Raw genomic sequence first — 19,221 nt, forward strand, 5'->3', positions numbered from 1 at the left:
ATGACCTTATTTCTAGTGCAAGAGCCCAGAGCAGTTTCTCTGTAACATTAGATTAGAATATCCAAATGGATCTATTACTGGGGTGGAGAAATCTCAATTTAAGATTCAGGCAGAGGAAACAAAACAGCTAGTCTGATGTATTTACATTCTGTACTTCCCAAAAGAACACTCCACTTTCTAACTTCTTACATTGTTGTTCAGTGCTGTTCATTCAACAAACTTTCGAAGGTTGTCTTTGTCAGGCATTGTCAGGATAGAGTGATGCAAAGATGAATGTCACAGGCCCTGTTCTAAAGTATCACTAGCTAGTATAAACTAGCAAAAACAGAGTGAGCTTTCATAAAAGCATTGACAGTGCAGCCTGGGAAAGCTGGGGGGTGGGGGTGGGGGTGGGGGTGGGAAGCTTCAAAGAGAAGGGGCATCTTGTGGGATAGCAGAAGAGTTGGAGAAAGCATCTTTGAACATCGGAAGTAAGATACTACCTCCTCTTATAATCCAAGGTTACATACTCTCATAACACTGTGCACCTCTCCTTCATTGCAGTTATTTCAATGTGTATGTTCAGATTTTGGTTTTGTGATTAAATGATGCTAGACTGAAAGTTCCTTGAGGACACCACAATGTCCATTTGTTGTTACTATTATACATCCCAGCGACGACACATATAAGATGCAGGACAAATAAGTATTGAGAGGGAAAATAAAGTGGGTGGGCAAGTTCTCAGAAGCATGACTGGTCATTTTTTATCCAGTGTTCTCAAGTGAGAGAGCCACAGAATGTGAAAAGCATTCCTCTCACCAAAGGGGACTGCCTGATCTTTGGCAAGGTATAATTCATTGAACTTTTCTGTGGCCAGAATTAATATTTCCCTCCTACCCTCTCTCCTTATGAGATAAATCATCCATTTACCCAGATTTCAACCTTTTGGTTACCAATTCAGCCCCTTGGATCACACTATGAACACATTCCAGTAACTAGAAAGGTCAACTGAAGGAGTTTAATGGCCATGATACCTCGCTCACTGTCTGTTGCAAGCAACATAGTTTATAGGAGATAAAGTTCTCAGGGTGTTCAAATTAGCTTGCTAAAAATCTAACTCTATACTAAATAAAATTCCAGTCTAATGTAGCAGACAAGAAAGCCTCCACTGTGAGAAAAATGAAACTGCGGTTTGGGAACTTCTGGATTATCGCTGAGGAAAGAGAAATCCTTTATATGACATTTCTGATACGTCCTCCAAATTGTTCTCCCTGGAGGTTCACCCTGGTCTCGCAGCCTAAAGCATATTCAAGTTTGCAAATATCAAAGACACTGAAAGTCACCCGACACCCCGCCCCGTGCGTCCCAGTGGAGTCAGTAAACAGAGATTGATTTCCGCAGCTCAAGGGGGAGGAGATCTAGGGGAATTTTGACACCACCTCCGTTGTGGTTAAGCACAGCGCACTGGCTGGCGTCAGTCAGCCCTCGTGCGCAGGCGTACTAAGGATACACTCCCCCTCCCCTTCCTGTGCACGCGCTCGGAGCCTGCAACTCTCGCGAGAGAAGCGAGATTTATTCCTACGTACCGGGCCGTGCTGCTTATGGCGGCGCTGGAGAGGGGGCGCTGAGCTGTTGGGGTGAGTACGACCTCAGGGTCCAATTGGGGGTAGCAGGAAGCCAAGTTAAGGGCGGGTGAAAAAATCAAGACAAATGGGAGAGACCTCTGAGTCAGGGTGGGCACTCCTAGAGCTCCGGGTAGATAACATCTCGCCCTGAATCCCCACCCCGGGCTTTTCCACCCGTCCCCCGTTCAACTGTCTAGGCCTCACATCAGGCTGTGGAGCCGAAGTGAAGATTGGAGGCCAGGCTTCAGCGCGTGGTGGTGCTGGTGCCTAAAGTGGGGGGAGGGAGCGAAAATGGAGGCTCCGACCGCAGCCAAGATGGAGGCAGGGGTGCGGGGCTCGGGCGCGGAGGCTGCTGGGAGTTGTAGTCTGGCTGTTTCCCCCTCTGCTGCTTGGTGGGAGAAACGAGAACTACAAGTCCCGGCGGGCGGGGCGAGGGGGTGGTGGCGCGGTCCTTTGTGTGAGACTGGAAGAGCCGGAGGCAGAGGAGAGCGGCCTACTCTGACTCTGGACACTATAGTTTCTTAGCCATCACCTGCTTGCGGATCTGCCTACCAGTACCAGAGCGCAGTGCGGCAGTGGCCCTTCCTTTGTGTATGAACTGAGACCCCGCTCCATCTAAGTTGCTTAGAGACACCTCCTTTCTTCGGCCACTTCTGGCACGCTAGCCCAGCCAAAGTGTCATCTTTATTGCCATTCACCCGGAGCTGTTTATCTTCGGTCTCAACCCCAGCTTCCCCGTCTAACCCTCTCCTTTAGCTTCTTGAGAAAGAGAACCGGCCTCTGAACTTAGGCACAGGGCTCTCACCCCGCTAATTCTAGGGTTAAAACAAACTCTTTTGAGAGCTCAGTGGCGTTCTTCTTACCACCTTCTCTGGTTCTTATGGTGTAAGAGCCTGGCCCATATTGTGCAATGAAAGGCTGACTTCGTCATTCTGTGTAGTTTTTTTAGAGCTCTGGTCGCAGACACTTTGAGGTTCTTACCATTCTATCCTAAGTAGGAAATCTTATTGCCACTAAGAAATCTTAGTTCTTTGTGCTTTAAGGTTTTCCTTTGGAAACACCCGGATAGCTCCTCCCTTGCTTAACTTACAAGTAAGGCAGGGAACACTCTAAAACAGCCTTCATTACGCAAATACAAAAGGCTGAACGTTGTTGTCCGAGGTAATTTCCTTGTTTTGCACCTACAATGAGCGAAAAAATGTGGTCTTCTTAAACAGTTGGTAGACAAGATAATAAAGCAGGAGAGGACGCCCAGAGATCCTGTGATAGTTAAATCTTGGAATATTTCCTGTGAGAGATCAAGCTTTTTATCAGGATGGTGTGAACTGGCAGCTTTTGACTAGAGCTATTAATCTGTAAAATGTAGAGATCAAATTATTGGCGCAAATATTAAGTTACTCTGTTTAAAAACGCTGAGTAATTTTCATTTTGAGTTTCTAGAAGGTGAGCATTTTCAATACTACATTGAGGGCCAGTATAATGCCTTGTGTCATTTTGGTACTAACCAATATTGGGTATTCATGGTGTGGGTCAGGAGGGGGTTTATATACTTAAACAGGCATAGGCTTGAGTCAAAATCTTGAAAAATTTTCAACCTTGTTTTGTTTTTTTCCTTTTAGCCATAGGCCCGAAATAAAAGAGATGGTAGTGGTTTGAGTGATTTTGCAGCTGCTCTGGATGCTTACCATCGAGATGAGTATTTATAGCAGCTGAGTTGAAAAGCAAAGCATTTGAGGCGCAGAAGATAGGTTTTCCTTTTTTGTAAATAAGTTCTGACTTAACAGGTATGACCTTTAGAGTTTGGTTGAAAATACTGGTAAATTCCTACCAAATAAAAAATGAGAATGTGAAAACTGACTTGTCCTGCTTTATCTTACTCCTATTTTCCCTTCTCTCCACTTACACACGATGTAGGGCCAACATTTTTAAGATTATTTTTTTCTTTCAGATTGTAAAATACAGAACAGAATTTACCGTTTTAATCTTTTTTTCAAGTGTGCAGTTCATTAGCATTAAGTTCATTCACATTGTTTTGAGGACCATACTTTTAACAAGGTAGTTTAAAAATGGAAATGCTCTGTGGACACATTTTTAAGGAGTTGAACTTGAGGACTGTATTACAAAATAAAAATCTTGATCTTGTAAAATACAAGGTATTGGTTTATCATCTTCTCAAAAAACAAAGTGGGAACTACTTTGAGATCTTTAACCCAAACTGTCTTATGGAGAGCTCTAACTTGTAGAATTTTTCATAATGAGAATTACAGCTAGAAGAATTATAACTATTCTTTAAGACTTAATAGCTGGAATGTCTTCAGTGGTGACATTGCTGGCTGTGTTGGGAGTAACTTGTTTTCTTGAATCCCATCATTTCTTGCTGTTAAATACTTTCTGCCAAATTAACGATTTTTAAAAATTTCTTTGTCTTGTATTGGAGTGTTTTCCGCTTGCATGTGTGAGTGTCTAGTTAAAAAACTGAATAATTCAAAACTTTTTTTCCATTTACTTAGATGTTTCTCTTGTGCTACATTATTTTAGAGGTATTAAACGGAGTATGGTGCATTGAAAGATTATTTTGGGAGCATTATATGTCCTTTTATACTGAGGTAAAACAGTAATGTATAGTTGAAAATAAATTCAGCAATTTATTCACATTGAACCTGTGAATATCCATTGGTTTGCAGTTGCTGCTGGTATATAACCAGTTAGTTGTTTGGACTTCTGCTTCTTGGATGTAATGATAGTAAGTGTAAACTGCCAGTTGCAAGCTCTTTCTCTGGGCAGGTTTGCCACGTACTGCTGCTTTTTATCAGCGAAGGTCTTTGGCCAACGGCCTTACATTTGCTTTTGCTTTATTGGGCATGCCAATGCCTTTTCCCCATAATTAGTCTATACCTGCTCTGGCCAGTGTGGTAGCCACTAGCTTTGTGTGGCCTTCATGCCCTTGAACTGTGCACAGTTCTGAATTGAAATGTGCTGAAATATAAAATAAGCATTCAATTTCAAGGAATGTTTAAAACATGTCAGTTGCCTGTGGGAAGTGATGACATTCGGATTTGGCTAAATAAGATACTTAATTAAAATGAATTTCACTGGTTTCTCTCAGCATTAATATGATTACTAGGATATTTTTAAGATCCATATATGACTTGTACAATATTGCTGTTGGACAGTGCTGGTCTGCGCTGTTCTCATGTTTGTGTCTGGAGCATTTCTTCAGCTTCTTTCTACACTGCCGTTTGTCCTATTTCAAAGTATTAGTGTATATAAAAGAAGTTAAGTGATGGGAGGGTATAATTGTAAGTGTCTAGTAATCACAATTGTTTCTACTACAGTGAACCTATACAAAAAGATAGTTGCAGCAATTTGATATTCTTTTATTTCCACTCAACATGGTGATGACTTAAATTGTTTTGAGGTAGTTATCTAAATTTTTATCACTTTCCTTAGATCCCAAAGTGAAACTGAAAACTTATATAAAATTAAACTTGTCTTGAGTTACTGCATCAAGAAATATGAAGTGAGGGGGAAAAAAGAATTGTGAAGTTTGGAGTTAAGGCAGGAATGAGTATTGGTCATATAAATCAACAGATAGCCTTTTCAGTTCCCTGCTGTCTATTTGGGTCTTTGCTGTTGTTTTCAATGAAACTAATTTGAACAGAGTGGATTAGGTGGAGAGACTTACTAAAGACTGGTTTATCATTTCTTTAACATTCTTCCCAAGTGAATGCTGTACAGACTTTGAGTATAATTTGTCAAAATGATAAACTAGGTTATATGATAACATTTTAGATGAAGTAATGCTGTAAAAATGTACTGGTTCAGCATATGTATTATTTTAGTACCTACTATGTGCCTGGCTTCAGCTAGCTCTTTGAGATAAAGCAGGTAACTAGAGGAGACAGTAAATAACAAGACAGGTGATGATAATTTTAAGGAAGGTGAAATAGGGCATGACTGTTTGGATTTTCAGTTCAAGTAAAAGATTTGGCATTAATTGCTAAAACAGCAAGGCATAGTTGTTGATAATTGGTGGTGATAGTGTTCCCATACAGAGCAAAGGGAAAGAAGTTAATTACCTAGTGGTCAGGAAGACTCTCAGATACACATTTAAATTTCTCCTTAGTTTTTATGGGTTTTTTTTTTTTTTTTTTTGGCCACACTGCAGTATGTGGGATCTTAGTTCCCTGAGCAGGAATCAAACCCACGCCCGCTGCAGTGGAAGCAGAGTCTGAACCATTGGACCGACCACTGGGGAAGTCCCCTAGTTTTTAAAATTAGTGCTCTGTATAGCAAGTGTCTGGGGGGCAGGGGGGTACACTTAGGATTAAAGCAAAATTATTTGTCAGTACCACCCATGAATCTAATAATCTTGGCATGAGTGAATAGCCAGTTTATTTCAATTCCAGGTGGATGTCTTTTTTCAAAGAAGAGGTTACTTCTTGATTGGATAATTAAGACTATCCAATTCAGTAAAAACAAAGTTTTTTGCAGTTGGTAGAACAGTATACCAACTTGAATTGTCTTTTGCTTATTATCTATCATTGTCTTTTTGCTATATTAGTTTCTGCTCTGGAAACTTAGCAGTACCTAGTAAGGTGCTAAAGTGGGCTGTGGTAAAGAAATAAACTTGAGTTTGTCTCTCAGAAATTTGAAGCATATTAAAGGGACACGATACATAAACCTGTAAACCAAGTGCAGAAATGATTTGGTACCAAAAAGAATGATGCCAGCAGTGGGAGTTACTGCCTCCTTTAGTGGGAATAAGATAATCTGTGCTAGAATGGTCAAGAAGGGATTTTTTTTGGTAACATTTAAGATGACAAAATATATACTTTGTGGCAAGACCCATATGCACAAAGACTAGAATTCAGAAATCTCCCAAGAGTTATGTTTTAAGAATTAAGAAGGAAAATGCACCAATCTAGAAGAATTGGAGAGCAGAAGAAAGATGTAAAGTAGAACAAAACACACCTTGAGTGGTGGTGGTTAAATGCTGGCTGGAAGTCAGAAACACCTTGGGGAAATGGGTGGAGGAGGAAAATATCCCAGTGCCTAGGACCTAACCCCGGTTAAATTCGAATCTCATGTTGGGATCCAGGCTTCGATTCCCCGCACACCCCCCACCCCAAGTTGTCCGGGTGCGTTGGATTTGCAGTCAGGATTAAGAAATTCCCATTTAGAGTGCTGGGAAAATCACTGAGGTTTTTGTTGAAGGAGAAGAGTGAGATGAAATTGGAATTTTAGGTCAGTCAGTCTGGTAGTGTTACATGACAGAATGTGGGAAGAGTTGATACTGAAGTTAGCAAATGTGTTGTCTGACTGGATAAATAGGTCATTGAGAACAAAAGATGAATATAAAAGATACCTTGAAACATTGATAAGACTTGCACCATTGGGTGTGTAGATGGAGAGGGAGGACTCGAGGGTCATTACAGAAGTGGCCCTGAGTCAGGCCAGTCAGATTACTGTTTGAGTGGGGACTGGACATAGGCTTCCCAGTGATTTGAGAACCATTGCTCAAAGAAGTGTCTAGTCTGGGTAATAGCTGAATGATCCAAATAAAACTGAAAGATTGAACAGATGTAACATTTGATATTTGAAGTTACAGTATAAAGTCATGGAATATTTACCCAGTGGCGGTAGATCAGCTGTTACTGACTTTTCATTTTGCACTGTAGAAACTGAAATTCAGGGAGATTAAATAACTTTGTTTGTAGCATTTACTGGTGATTAGTATTGGGCTCTCCTCCTCTAAGCTGTTTTACCAGCTCTGACCTCACCTTGTAGTCATTCTGATTTCTGATGTTCTTCAAATATACTGTCCATTTCTCCACATATCTAAAACCAAATCCTCCTTTACTTTTCCCTGTATGTCATTTTGGTTAACAGCGACATTTTAGCTAACATTTGAGGCACTGCAAAATAATCATTTTTGTACAGCTAATAAAAGCACTATTTTGTGGTGAAATAGACATTTCATTTCTCTTTTGTTTTCTTCTCAATTGTTTCTCTTCTCAAGACATTTCTTACCTGCTTATGGCAACAACTCAAATGAGATGTCTGTTTCCTTCATGAAGTCATCTCATAGGATTTCAGGACTTCATACTGTTTCATCAAGAACTAACACTCTCTGTTTCTTGCTATATATCAAGTTGAAATGCTTCATAATCTGGCTCTGATACATCTGTCACACCATATATCTCATTTTCACTTTGTAACCCAGCACTCTTGTTCTAGCCAGGCTAGTCTATTGATTCCTCTGAAACAACAAACCACACTTGTAACAGTCATTCACAAATAAAGCTATAGAAAATCAAATACATGGTCTCTGCTCTCAAGGAACTTATGATTTAATTGCATATTCTGGTTTGGTTTATGTTATAGCTTACGCTTAGGATGCTCAACTGTTTTCTTTTTCTCAAAAATCTGCCTATTTCTCCTAATTAAGCTGAAATAATGCCACCTCTTTAAAAGCCTCTGACGATGTAGCTTTAATGCCCAGCTAGTGATGAATAAACCATAAATAGTATTTCTCAAATAGTATGTTAGTAGTAGATATCCATATATTAGTTGAGCAAATTAATTTTGGACATTTTGTCCTATGATCTAATTTTTTTCTCATGTGTAACTCAATAAGAGTATAAATTCTCTGATGACAGGAAATTCGTATTGTCCACAGTTCATAACACAGTGCTAGGTAGTTATAAAACACTACATTAAGTAGAACATTATATAACTGAATTTGTGGGGAGGGCATATCAATAAAGAACGTGAAATAATTTCAGGGTTTGAGTGTACAATACCACAAAAGGTATCCATTAACACTTGAGAGATTGCTCAAGTGATGAATGTGTATGCTTCCAAGTTTTCTGCATTGCTTGGTTCTAAGTTAATGAGATGAGCTTTTCTATTTTTACTTAATGTCTTAATTTCTTATCTCTAGTATGAAGTGTAACAGAACAGACTTTACCACCTGAAACTGCTGCTTCAAGTTCAGATCAGGCAAGGAACAAACCTCGAAACAACCAACAAGACCAAAGAAGAGTACACTTAAAGTTGAAGACACAACACTTGATCTGAAACAAGAAGTTTGTGCCTACTCAACAGCTTTGAAAGAGCACTTCCCAACGCTGCTAGTAGTCTTTGTTTTCTTCAGTGCTGTGCTGTGACATTGCCCGGTGCAGCAGCAGTTGTATTCTTTATTAGCTTGATAGATCGTTTTCTCTCGCTCTTTTTTTTTTTTTTAATACTAGCAACTTTCATTCTTTGAAACGTCTGCTGAAAAAGAAGAATCAGCAAATACTACTGAAAGTGCAATATTTGATTATCACTGCGAGGTAGGTTTATCGTTTCCTATTGGCAAGAGTTAGTTTATAATTCTGGATTTCCTAGTTATTTAGTTAAGTATAAAATCTTAATCTACTCGCTTCTAAAAGTATTCTGAAAACAGTTTATATTTTTCAACTCTTCGTCTGAAAATATCAACACTAGTTTATTTAACTTAATTGTCTTTTCTTAGATGAGGACAGTATTTATGGCCAGAACTGGGATTTTTTTCACCCAAGATGATATTTATTCATATATGCAGGTCTCTTAATTTGTTGGTCTCATAGAAAGAGAACTCCGTTGGTACTATTTAGAAATTAGGGCTTCAGAAAGGAAAGCCCTTTGCAGTCTTGTTTGAGGTAATCTTGGGTAAAGAAAATATGCAGGAAAAGGGATGTTTGAAGGTGAGTAGTACTTTGTTAAGAGAGAGAAGGGTCTTTGGTAGAGATATAGAGATAACTGAATGAACCTATCTGGGGAGATCTGAAAGCCCATGATGTATATTGAGTAGTCCGTTATGAACAGAGTAGAGAATACAGTTTTATGGGGCAGAAAGAGTAACTGGAAAGGGATGCTTGCCGGACAGTTCTAAAGGGCCCACTATATTTGGCTTTATTCTTCAGGAAAGATACCAGCTGTTTATAAGCAAGGACTTAGTGGATTTTGTAGTTCAAACCTGAAATAGTTTATTAATTCAGATTTTAAAGTTATATATTCACAAGTGTATCTTTTAAAGACAAACGGTACTGCTTTTAAGGGATAGGTTGACAATAGGAAGATGTGTTACAAACAGTGGACAGAGTGGAGGGAAGATAAAAGCTAGGGTAAAGGCTGAGGAAAAGGTAGACACTGCATGTTTTAATGGTAGAAGTAATAGTACTGGTGACCAGTTGAATGTGAAAATGAGGCTGGAGGGAATTAATTTAGTCTATCCAGTTGTCCAAGTTAGAAACCTTTGTTCATAGAAATAGAGAAGTTCAAGTGGGGACTTGTGGAAATCTATTTTGTTTGTAAGATATAATCTAAAGTTGAGGAAATACTGTAGTATGAAATGCTCAACAGTGGTGGTTTGGGGGAGGTAGGATTGTGAAGAGCAGTTGTTCCTTTTAAATCTTTAGTTTCTAGATTTTCTGAAATCAGAAATAAAGACTTGGAATTGAGAAAGGAGTCATCACTTTATAGGTAATTCAGGAAGAAATGCCAAAGAGAAGAATGTTTAAAGAAGTAAAGGTAGCCAGGAAGGCAGACCAAGGAAGATAATTCCAGGGAGCACTTGGTAGTAATCCTTGTGTAAAATGCACGCTTTTCTGGCAGCTCAGTGGCAGACAAGCTGCCAGCAGTGCAGGAGGTGAGGGTTTGATCTCCAGGTCCGGAAGATCACCTGCAGGAGAAAATGGCTACCCATCCCGGTATTCTTGCTTGGGAAATCCCACGGATGGAGGAGCCTGGTGGGACACAGTCTGCAGTCACAAAGAGTTGAACACGACTGAGTGACAGAGCATGCATGCATTGATCAAATAAGATGGGGAATGAAAACAGATCATTCTTAGATTGCTGTCTTACAAAAGCTTCATTACTGTTTCAAAAAGCACCTGGACCCATATCTACAATTTATTTAAAGGTTGAAAGCTTAATTGTAATCACCTCACTGTGAACCAGCATTATTTCTTAATTTAGAACTACCAGTAATACCAATTTATTTAAATTACCCATAAACAGATATTTAGTTACTTAGTTTTAAGGCTATTTTACCACTTGCTTTTTCTGTTTGTTTCTTCCTCCCTCCTCGTTTGACTTTTTAAAAATAATTTTAGACTGCTACCAATTGTGCTGAGTTAGATAAAATAATGGAGATTGAAATTGTGCAGCTTTTATCTTTATTCAGAAGGGTAAAAGACAAGATGCTAGAGCTTTGGTTGCCTTGGCATGAATTGTAGAAATGGATTTAAAGTAGAAATGCTTTTTGTTTAACCTAATCTTTGTATTCTTTTTACTCTAGTAAGCAGTTTAGTTTATGATACATAGGCTAAGTACTAATACAGTAAATATTTACAAACAGGTAAATGAGTGGGGATATTGACATTAAAACATGTTCTCATTGTACGGTTGTGAATTCCAGTTAAAAGGAGTGCAGCTAACGAAACAGATTTGGTAATGGAATAGATCACAGATTTTTTTTTTAATTTAATTTTTATTGGAGTATAGTTGGTTTACAATGTTACATTGGTTTCTTGCTGTACAGCAAAGTGAATCAGGCATACATATACATATATCCACTCTTTGTTACAGATTCCCTCCCCATTTAAATCACCACAGAGCATTGAGTAGAGTTCCCTGTGCTATACAGTGGGTTCTCATTAGTTACCTATTTTATATTCAATAAATAGTAGTGTGTATATATGTCAATCCCCATGTCCCAGTTTATCCCACCTTCCCTACTCCCTTGGTAACCATAAGCTTACTCTCTATATGAGAACCACATTTAAGAGATGTTTTTTTTGTTTTTTTTTTAAGACAGTTTAAAGTAGTACATAATTAGGAGTGAATAAATATTGAAGAATGGGATTGACCCTAAAAAATACCAAAAAAGAATAAGGTTTATAAGAAGTTTGATTGACATGTAAAGATAGACATGGATTGTTTTGGTGAGTATTTTGATCAAGACAGTTTAAGATGACAGAAGGAAAGCAAAGCTAGAAACATTAAAAGAAAACTAAAGCCCCCAGTGAGTAAGGTGACAGGGTAACTTGCTGGAGTGTGCTAGTAGTTAATGGAGACCCATGACCAGGAACTTCACATGTCGTGATTGATTTTCAAAGTCAGGTGTGCAAACTTTCCAGCTTGCTCTTTGTCCATATCAGAAGTCCAGGAGCACAAAATAAAAAATTTTCAGTAAGATTTGACCGAGTATCTCATGATAGCATAGTGATCAGTATGTAGAGATACAGATTGCATAATAAACATTAAAAGACTTTGAATAATGGACTGATTTTCAAAGGGGTCTCCACATATGTGCTGCCAGATTCTATCCTCCTTCCATTTCAAGACTTAGTAATAAGTAGTTACATGTATATTTATGTATAAGCATCATTCCAGGCTTTTTGTATGAAGTAACTAACCCTATTAGGTTTGTTTTTTCTTTAGTAATAAGTGATCAGTTATAAGAAATAGGAGAAGGAGAAAACCTGATTTTACTGATTTATTAAGAAGTAATATAGAGGATTTTTTTTCCTAGTTAAATGAAGTTACTGAAACTTTTTAGTCTACAGAATCAAGAAACATAATCACTCAGCACTGTCTGTATTATATTATTGGTCACAGTACAATAAGAGAAGTAGTGGCATGTACCTCAGTGGATAATTATTTAGAACATACCCAGAACACAGCAGTTAGTAAGAGTTTTATTTGAACATTTGCTGATTACATTCAGGCAGTGGCAAACTGGAAGTGGTAAGGAGTGCTCCTACAATAGGAGCAGGGGAGAAGACTTACAGAGAAAAAGTGAAAGCAAGGATGTTGTTATTGTTTGTAGCTTAAAGCCCAGTTGTCTGTGATTAGGTGACCTTGGTTTATTTTTGTTTGTTTTTTAATTTTTATTGGAGTATAATTGCTTTACAATGTTTAGATTTGTTTTTGTATTTCCTTACCATTTAGGTCACCACAGAACATTGAGTAGCGTTTTCTGTGCCAGTAGGTTCTCATTAGTTCTCTATTTTATATATAATATCGATAGTGTAAATGTGTCAATTGCAGTCTCCAATTCATCTGATTCCTTTCCCCCTTGGGAAAGGACTACCTTTTCTAAACTAATTCGAGCCAAGCAGATTAGGTTAGGAAAAACAGAGAAACAACTCAAGAAATGTTGCAAGAAGAAAAAGTCTAAACTTGGACTTGGCGATGTCTGTTTGTTGTGTTCACTACTATACAAGTAGAACCTAGACCAGCACTGTGACATTGTAGGCACTCATCCTGGTTTAGTGCCTATAGCAGTGGTTAGGAATGGGAGTGGTGGGGTGAGAAGGGAGTACTGGATCCTGTTCCCGTTTACCAATTTTACCTCTGTGCCCTTAAAACACCCTCCAAGTATTTTCTTGTCTGTGAGTATTAAAGTAGATTTTCATGGTCTTTCCCTTTTTAAAATACCAGTTGAAATCATATAAATATTTTTTGCCATTGTATAAATTACTGTGATTTATTGACCCGTTGTTAAACTTAATATTATTTCTAGAAATTTGTTATTAAAACATTTTAGTGAACACATTTGTACATAAAGCCTTGTCCACGTTTCACATTTCCTCAGGATAGGTTTCCTGCAGTAGAATTATTAAGGAAAACACCCCCATGTTTTGGTACATGCGGTTAAATTTCAGAAAGATTGCACCAGTTTACCACCATGGAAAAATATTAGCGTTTTCTTAACCTACTTTCTCAATATTTTTAAATCTTTTCATTGGTAGTTTGATAAATGAATAATTTGCTTTATCTAAATATTTGCTTGCCACAGTTGAAGCTTACATATTTTGTCTTTAATGAGTAATCTTTTAAGACTAATTTATTTGTCTTCCACAGTTCAGCAAATGAGTACTTCCTATATGCTAAACACTGTAGCACTGGAGATTTAGCTTTGAACAAAAAGTCCCTGTTCTCATGAAGCTTATATTCTAGTAGTTTAATTCTTAACTGATTTGCTTAAATTCTTTAATAGTACACTTACATATTTACATGTGCTTTTGTTCTCTTTAGGTTTGAGTATAAAAGTTTATACTTCTTACATAATCGAATATAGATCCTTTCCCTTGCACCTTTTTCTTTTGACTTTAAATCTAGAAAGTCCCCTTTCCAAAATCTTTATAAATACACGCATTTTTATTTAATATTTGTTAAGACATTTAACACAGTTCATCTGAAATATACTTTTTGTATGCTATGAGTTGAACAACTAGATTTTTCCACCTATTTTTTTAAAAAGCCAGATAACATACACTGGTTCATTCCTCTCACCACCACCTCCTTTTTTGTTGTTGTCTTTAATTTTTTATAAACAAGCATCTATTGCTGAGCTACCTGCTTTTTCCATTGAATTTCTTTTTTTATGTAATTGTTTGGTTTTATATGTTTTTTCTTTTTTAAATGACCTACCATTTTGTCTAATGGTGTTTTCTGTAAAGTTTTGTTGGTGCGTGTTTAAAAAAGAATTTAAGTATACTATTAGGAATTTTATTAAGGGTTAACGCACTGTCTTATCTAAAGTTGCTTGAATAATACATGGTTTTCCATTTTTTAAAAGTAGTTCTCAAATTGGATAAAGGGTCGAGAAAAAACTTAAGATACTAGGAGAAAAGAGACGTTCTGTTTCAATTCTGTTTTGATGTATTCATTTAAAAGTGTGATGAGACTCAAGCAATACAGCCTAAATTCCAGTACCCTCCCTGGGGAACAGTTTAGTCTTAGAAGGAAATGACAGCTGTAATCCCTTCTGATTCTGGTTCACTTTCCCTTAGGGTGAGGAAAATGAGTTACTACCTCCTACGTTTAGCTAGACTGCTAAGACTGGAGATGTGGTTTTTGCAGCTTGCTGGCCTATGTATTATAGATCATATCATTGCATTCTTACTTGAATGGTTAGAACTATAGTCTAAACGTGAAAAAAGCAGAGATTGAAAGTCATGATCTAAGTCAGTGATGGTGAGATAGTGGTTTTCAAATTAATTTGAAAATGTACATGTGTATATTTTTATAAATTGTGTGATTATACTTTACTTGCATTACAAAGCAGTGGTACAAATAGGACAAAGATAAAATAAGCAGTATTATAAAAGTAGTTTACCTGTTAACAGAAACTTTCCAGCCTCACTCAAAATACGTATCTGGATGCTCAGTTTGTAAGTGTTTAATTTAAAAACTTTATACTATCATGAATTAATATCTAAGGCACAGTATGGATTTTGTGTTTTATCACTACTATTGCTGGCATAAGTATCACAGTCTTGATCTTAGCTTTTTGTGAGACTTGTCAGATCTCATTAATGGAGATTTATTTCATAATGTGGAAGTACAAGAACTAATGCTCGGGTTAGAAGCGTTGGCTCCCAGTACTCTGCCTTTGCTTGCTTATCAGCATTATCTTCTGTCTAAGATTCTTCTCTAGGAATCTTTCTCAACACTTTTTCTATTTGTGAGGGCAGTTTAATTAAACCAAATAACTAAATTTGTATGTGCACTTAGTTGGGGAAATGTAAATTTAATATGCTGAAAGTAAATAAATGAGGGCTTCACTGTCAATCTCCTGTGAGGCCCTCCACTCAACCTCAGAATGCTTTATGTTTGACCTGTGATCTGATCTGACAAAGCAGTTCAGCCAAGCCTTTTCTATAAATATCTAATGAGCATTTAAAAAGCTAATTGTTATCTCTGGACAAAATATATTTATTCTAGTTAAGATTCTTCCTACACACCATTGAATTATCCTGTGTATAACCTTCTTTAGGGAGACAAATGATTGAGAATATTGAATTCTGTGTGAAGTTGGGAGACATTTTGAAGACTTTGGGCTCAATTGTCTGAGTGTAGCAACTGCCAGACTTACAGCATCTTAAAAATTGTTAATGTTGTGGATTAGGGATTAAGTAAGTGCTTTAAAAAATGTATTTCAGTTTGACCTTTTAATGTTAATGCTATAATTTATTTTGTTGCTAGAAATCTGGTTCAATGATTTCTATTTTGCTAGAGTAACCTAATGGTAGAGGTAAAGATATGCAGGTTGACTGTCAAATGTGTGTTAAATTGTTACTTAGTTATAAACATTGTGTTATGTTATCACAGCTGTTTGAGATGGAGAACCTTTTTACTGTGTCATCTGATCCTCATCCCCCTCCTGCAGCCCCTCCTTCACTTTCTTTACCTTTATCTTCATCTTCTACCTCATCTGGGACTAAAAAACAAAAGAGGACCCCCACGTATCAGAGATCTGTAAGTCAGGGAAGCAGTCATTCTAGCTTTTTTCTTTGTGTTAAGAGCATGACTAAGAAGCGTCACTCAGTTTGATTGAAATACCCTGCAAACTCACTTTCTAACTTCCCTAAGCATTTCCTTCACCTTCAGTCTTGAAAGGTAAGTTTGGTAGTTTAGGGCTTGCTACTCAGAGGGTGTCCAGGAAGCAAAAGCATTGATATCCCCTTGGGAATTTGTTAGAATTAGATAATCTCAAACCCCTGCCAGTGAGTCAGATTTTGTATTTTAACCAGATCACTGGGTAACTTCACTTTGACATGCCCTAGTTTAGAGTCTGTATTGTGCATATAGTTTTGAATCCTCTGTGTTTGACTTTTGCAGGTCATTTAATCTCAGTGTCTATTTCATCATTAGTAAAATAGGGACAGTATTACATTCTCCTGGGGTTTTGTAAAAACTAAATGAGTTAACACACATCCAGCACAAAACAGTGTCTACCATGAAAGAACCGGAACTAACCACCTATCAGTGTGATGGCTTTGTTTTGCATGATTTGGCTATCCCACACAGTGTTTAACTACTTGAAACTTGGGTTTATCTTTCTATAATTTCAGTGGTCTTTTTTTCCTAATGAAAAATATTCTTAATGCCCAACATCAAACAAGTGAAAGTGCTTATGAGTCAAATTTTCAATGAAAAGGTCTAAAACTAGTTGTAAAGATGTGGGTATGTTGCTATAGATCAGTGATAGATCTAACCTTCCATAGGGATTTTGTCCTGTGTCATGCTTCACTTAAATAAAATGAAATACCCACTGTGATAGACAGTATCGGATGATTAGATAGGTCCCAATACCTTGCATTTAAATAGCCACTCTTTTACTGTAAGAGTGTTTTATTTTGCTTTATCTAATCATAGAAACAAATGACAGTATTTGGAGATTTCAAAGGTATCTGAAACAAATGAAAAGATTTCTTTTAATTGTGCCTGTGAAGTGATTGATGATTTTAGGATTGAAGAGCTTTTGTTGCCTTGAAGTTCTTAGAAAACTCTTGTCTAACTCACTGTTTTCAGTCGTCTTCCATTAAAAGACCTGAGCATGCATGCATTTTCTAGTTTGAAATAAATATTGCATAGAAGGTTTCTTTTATTCTTTTTACTAACTTAAGTAATTGCCTCCAAGATGCATGGCTTACCAAATAGCATCAAGGTTTCTATTTATCTTTCAAAATAAGTATTAATAAATTCCTTAATGATATGTCTTGGTAGTTTGGTTTTCCATCTCTTGAATATTAGTTACCTTTGTCTGATGTTGTTTTAGTAATTTAATTAAAGGCAGATTTTACTTATGTGGTTGTTTTGTCTTAATATTTAAACTCCAGAAATTTGATTTGTGGGAAGTGAAAATCCTACCATAAATTGGGACGGTTCCCCAAAATAATTTGAATTACTTCCTCTGAAATGTTTTATTGGCTAAATTAACATTTCAGTAATAAAAACACATAATCTTCCCTTTACTTGTATTACCTTTATTTTCTTTGCCTTTTCATATTAAAAGTATAGTGATTTGTTAATCAGACGTGGTATGCTACAGAGAGAATGTACAGATCTGTATGTATTGAGTTCTTTCTCTTTTTAAAACAGATGAGCTTTGATCCAAACCTTCTCCACAACAATGGACATAATGGGTACCCCAATGGTACTTCAGCAGCACTGCGTGAAACTGGGGTTATTGAAAAACTGCTAACCTCTTATGGATTTATTCAGTGTTCAGAACGTCAAGCTAGACTTTTCTTCCACTGTTCACAGTATAATGGCAACCTGCAGGACTTAAAAGTAGGAGGTAATTTGTCGGTTCTCCTTTTTATAAAACTGATCCCAAATTTTTCTTGCATATCAACTTATTCCTGACAGTGCTATGGTTTGGGCCTTTTCATTGTACCAATTACTGAAGTTTGTCTATATAAATCAGCAGAATCCTGATTTCGGTTGTGGTGGTGATCTTTTTGAGGGATGAAAGAGTTACTGAGTAAAAGATACCTTTGAATATTTTTTAAGTAAATACTTGGTAGATTTGTTACTCCCCATAATAATGATTGTTTGGCTATTAGGTTTTAAGCCAGTAAAATATTAAACTTTATAATGTTAGTTTTAATTGTTTTGCCAGGTCCTAGTTTGTGTAGTAGCTGAAAAAAAAAACAACTCTTAACGATGTCACCATTGAACTATATGGAAATTCATTTTGGCTGACACCATAGAAATTACTTTCATGTGTAGAAAAAGCATGGCTTATTAAAGGACTGAAGTTACAGGGTCTCTGTGTGTTTTAAAATATCTTTGAGAAAAAAGAGCAATAGTTAACTCATTACTGACCAAGGGATTTTTGCAGAAACCAGTGTCTGATATTTTTATCTTGACTGGCCAGAAATTAATTGTTATTTCACTAACACGTAGTGGGTTATTATGTTCAGTATTAACACCTGACACACCTGTAAAGGCTTCTCCAGCACCATGAGTTTCATTTTCACTTTCTGTATCAGAATCGGTCACTAAGGATTTTTGTGTTTTTGTTGTGCTGTTGTGTTTTGTTGTATATATGTCTCTCAGATAGTGAGGGAAATAATCTTTGTAAAATTCACCAAAAACATTCTTCACTCAAAATTCTGCAGTGTCATTTAAAAAATTTTTACAGGGATAAACTTGCATTTATTATATACACAGGGTTGGCACAAAAAGCAAAATGAGTGATAAGAACAGTCGTAACTTGTGTAATGAACCTGTGATAAATTTTAAGATCTAACGACTTTGAACAGTGATGTTGATTATCTTTCTCTAAAAATGTATTGATACATCTCTGGTCAATAATGTGTTAACGTGAATATTTGGCATTCCGAATATTGTACAAGAGTGTTATATTGGTTAATCCTCATTTTACAGATGAAGCAAGTAAGGGTGTAGAGGGATTTTGGTGGAGGGGGGAGGAAGCTTGCCAAATCATATCATTACGTTGCACCATTTGTAGTATGTGTAAGTGCCATGAAAACTAAGACTGAGATATGACTAACTTAGTCTGAAGCAGTGGTTCTGAAACATTAGTGTGTATCAGAGTTACCTACGAGTCTTGTTAAAACATAGATAGCTGTACCTGATGCCCAGAGTCTGTGTTTGAGTAAGTCTGGAGTGGGCCCTGATAATTTACCTGTCTGCTATGCTTCAGGTGATGCTGCTGCTGCTTCCATTAGTCCAGAGACTACACTTAGAGAAAAAACTCAAATGCAGCATTAAGTTTAACTTTAAAGTGAGATACCATTTTACCAAAATTAGTTCAACAAATATA

At 37.0% G+C, this 19,221-nt stretch overlaps 1 protein-coding gene across 3 annotated transcripts in view; it reads left to right on the forward strand.

Moving 5' to 3' along the window:
• Positions 1 to 1,553: 1,553 nt before the first annotated feature.
• CSDE1 (cold shock domain containing E1) overlaps positions 1,554 to 19,221 on the forward strand; it is a 34,857-nt gene continuing 17,189 nt past the window's right edge. For 2 of the 3 annotated variants that reach the window (XM_068966466.1, XM_068966467.1), the window contains exons 1-2: positions 15,765 to 15,902; positions 17,529 to 17,727. In XM_068966466.1, coding sequence (XP_068822567.1) covers positions 15,765 to 15,902; positions 17,529 to 17,727 — 337 coding nt within the window. Of the gene's footprint in view, positions 1,617 to 8,550; positions 8,945 to 15,764; positions 15,903 to 17,528; positions 17,728 to 19,221 lie in introns of those variants that run through there. The other variant, XM_068966468.1, reaches the window with a different exon arrangement.

Source organism: Capricornis sumatraensis, chromosome 2 (assembly GCF_032405125.1).
Source record: "Capricornis sumatraensis isolate serow.1 chromosome 2, serow.2, whole genome shotgun sequence".
NCBI classification, from domain to species: domain Eukaryota; kingdom Metazoa; phylum Chordata; class Mammalia; order Artiodactyla; family Bovidae; genus Capricornis; species Capricornis sumatraensis.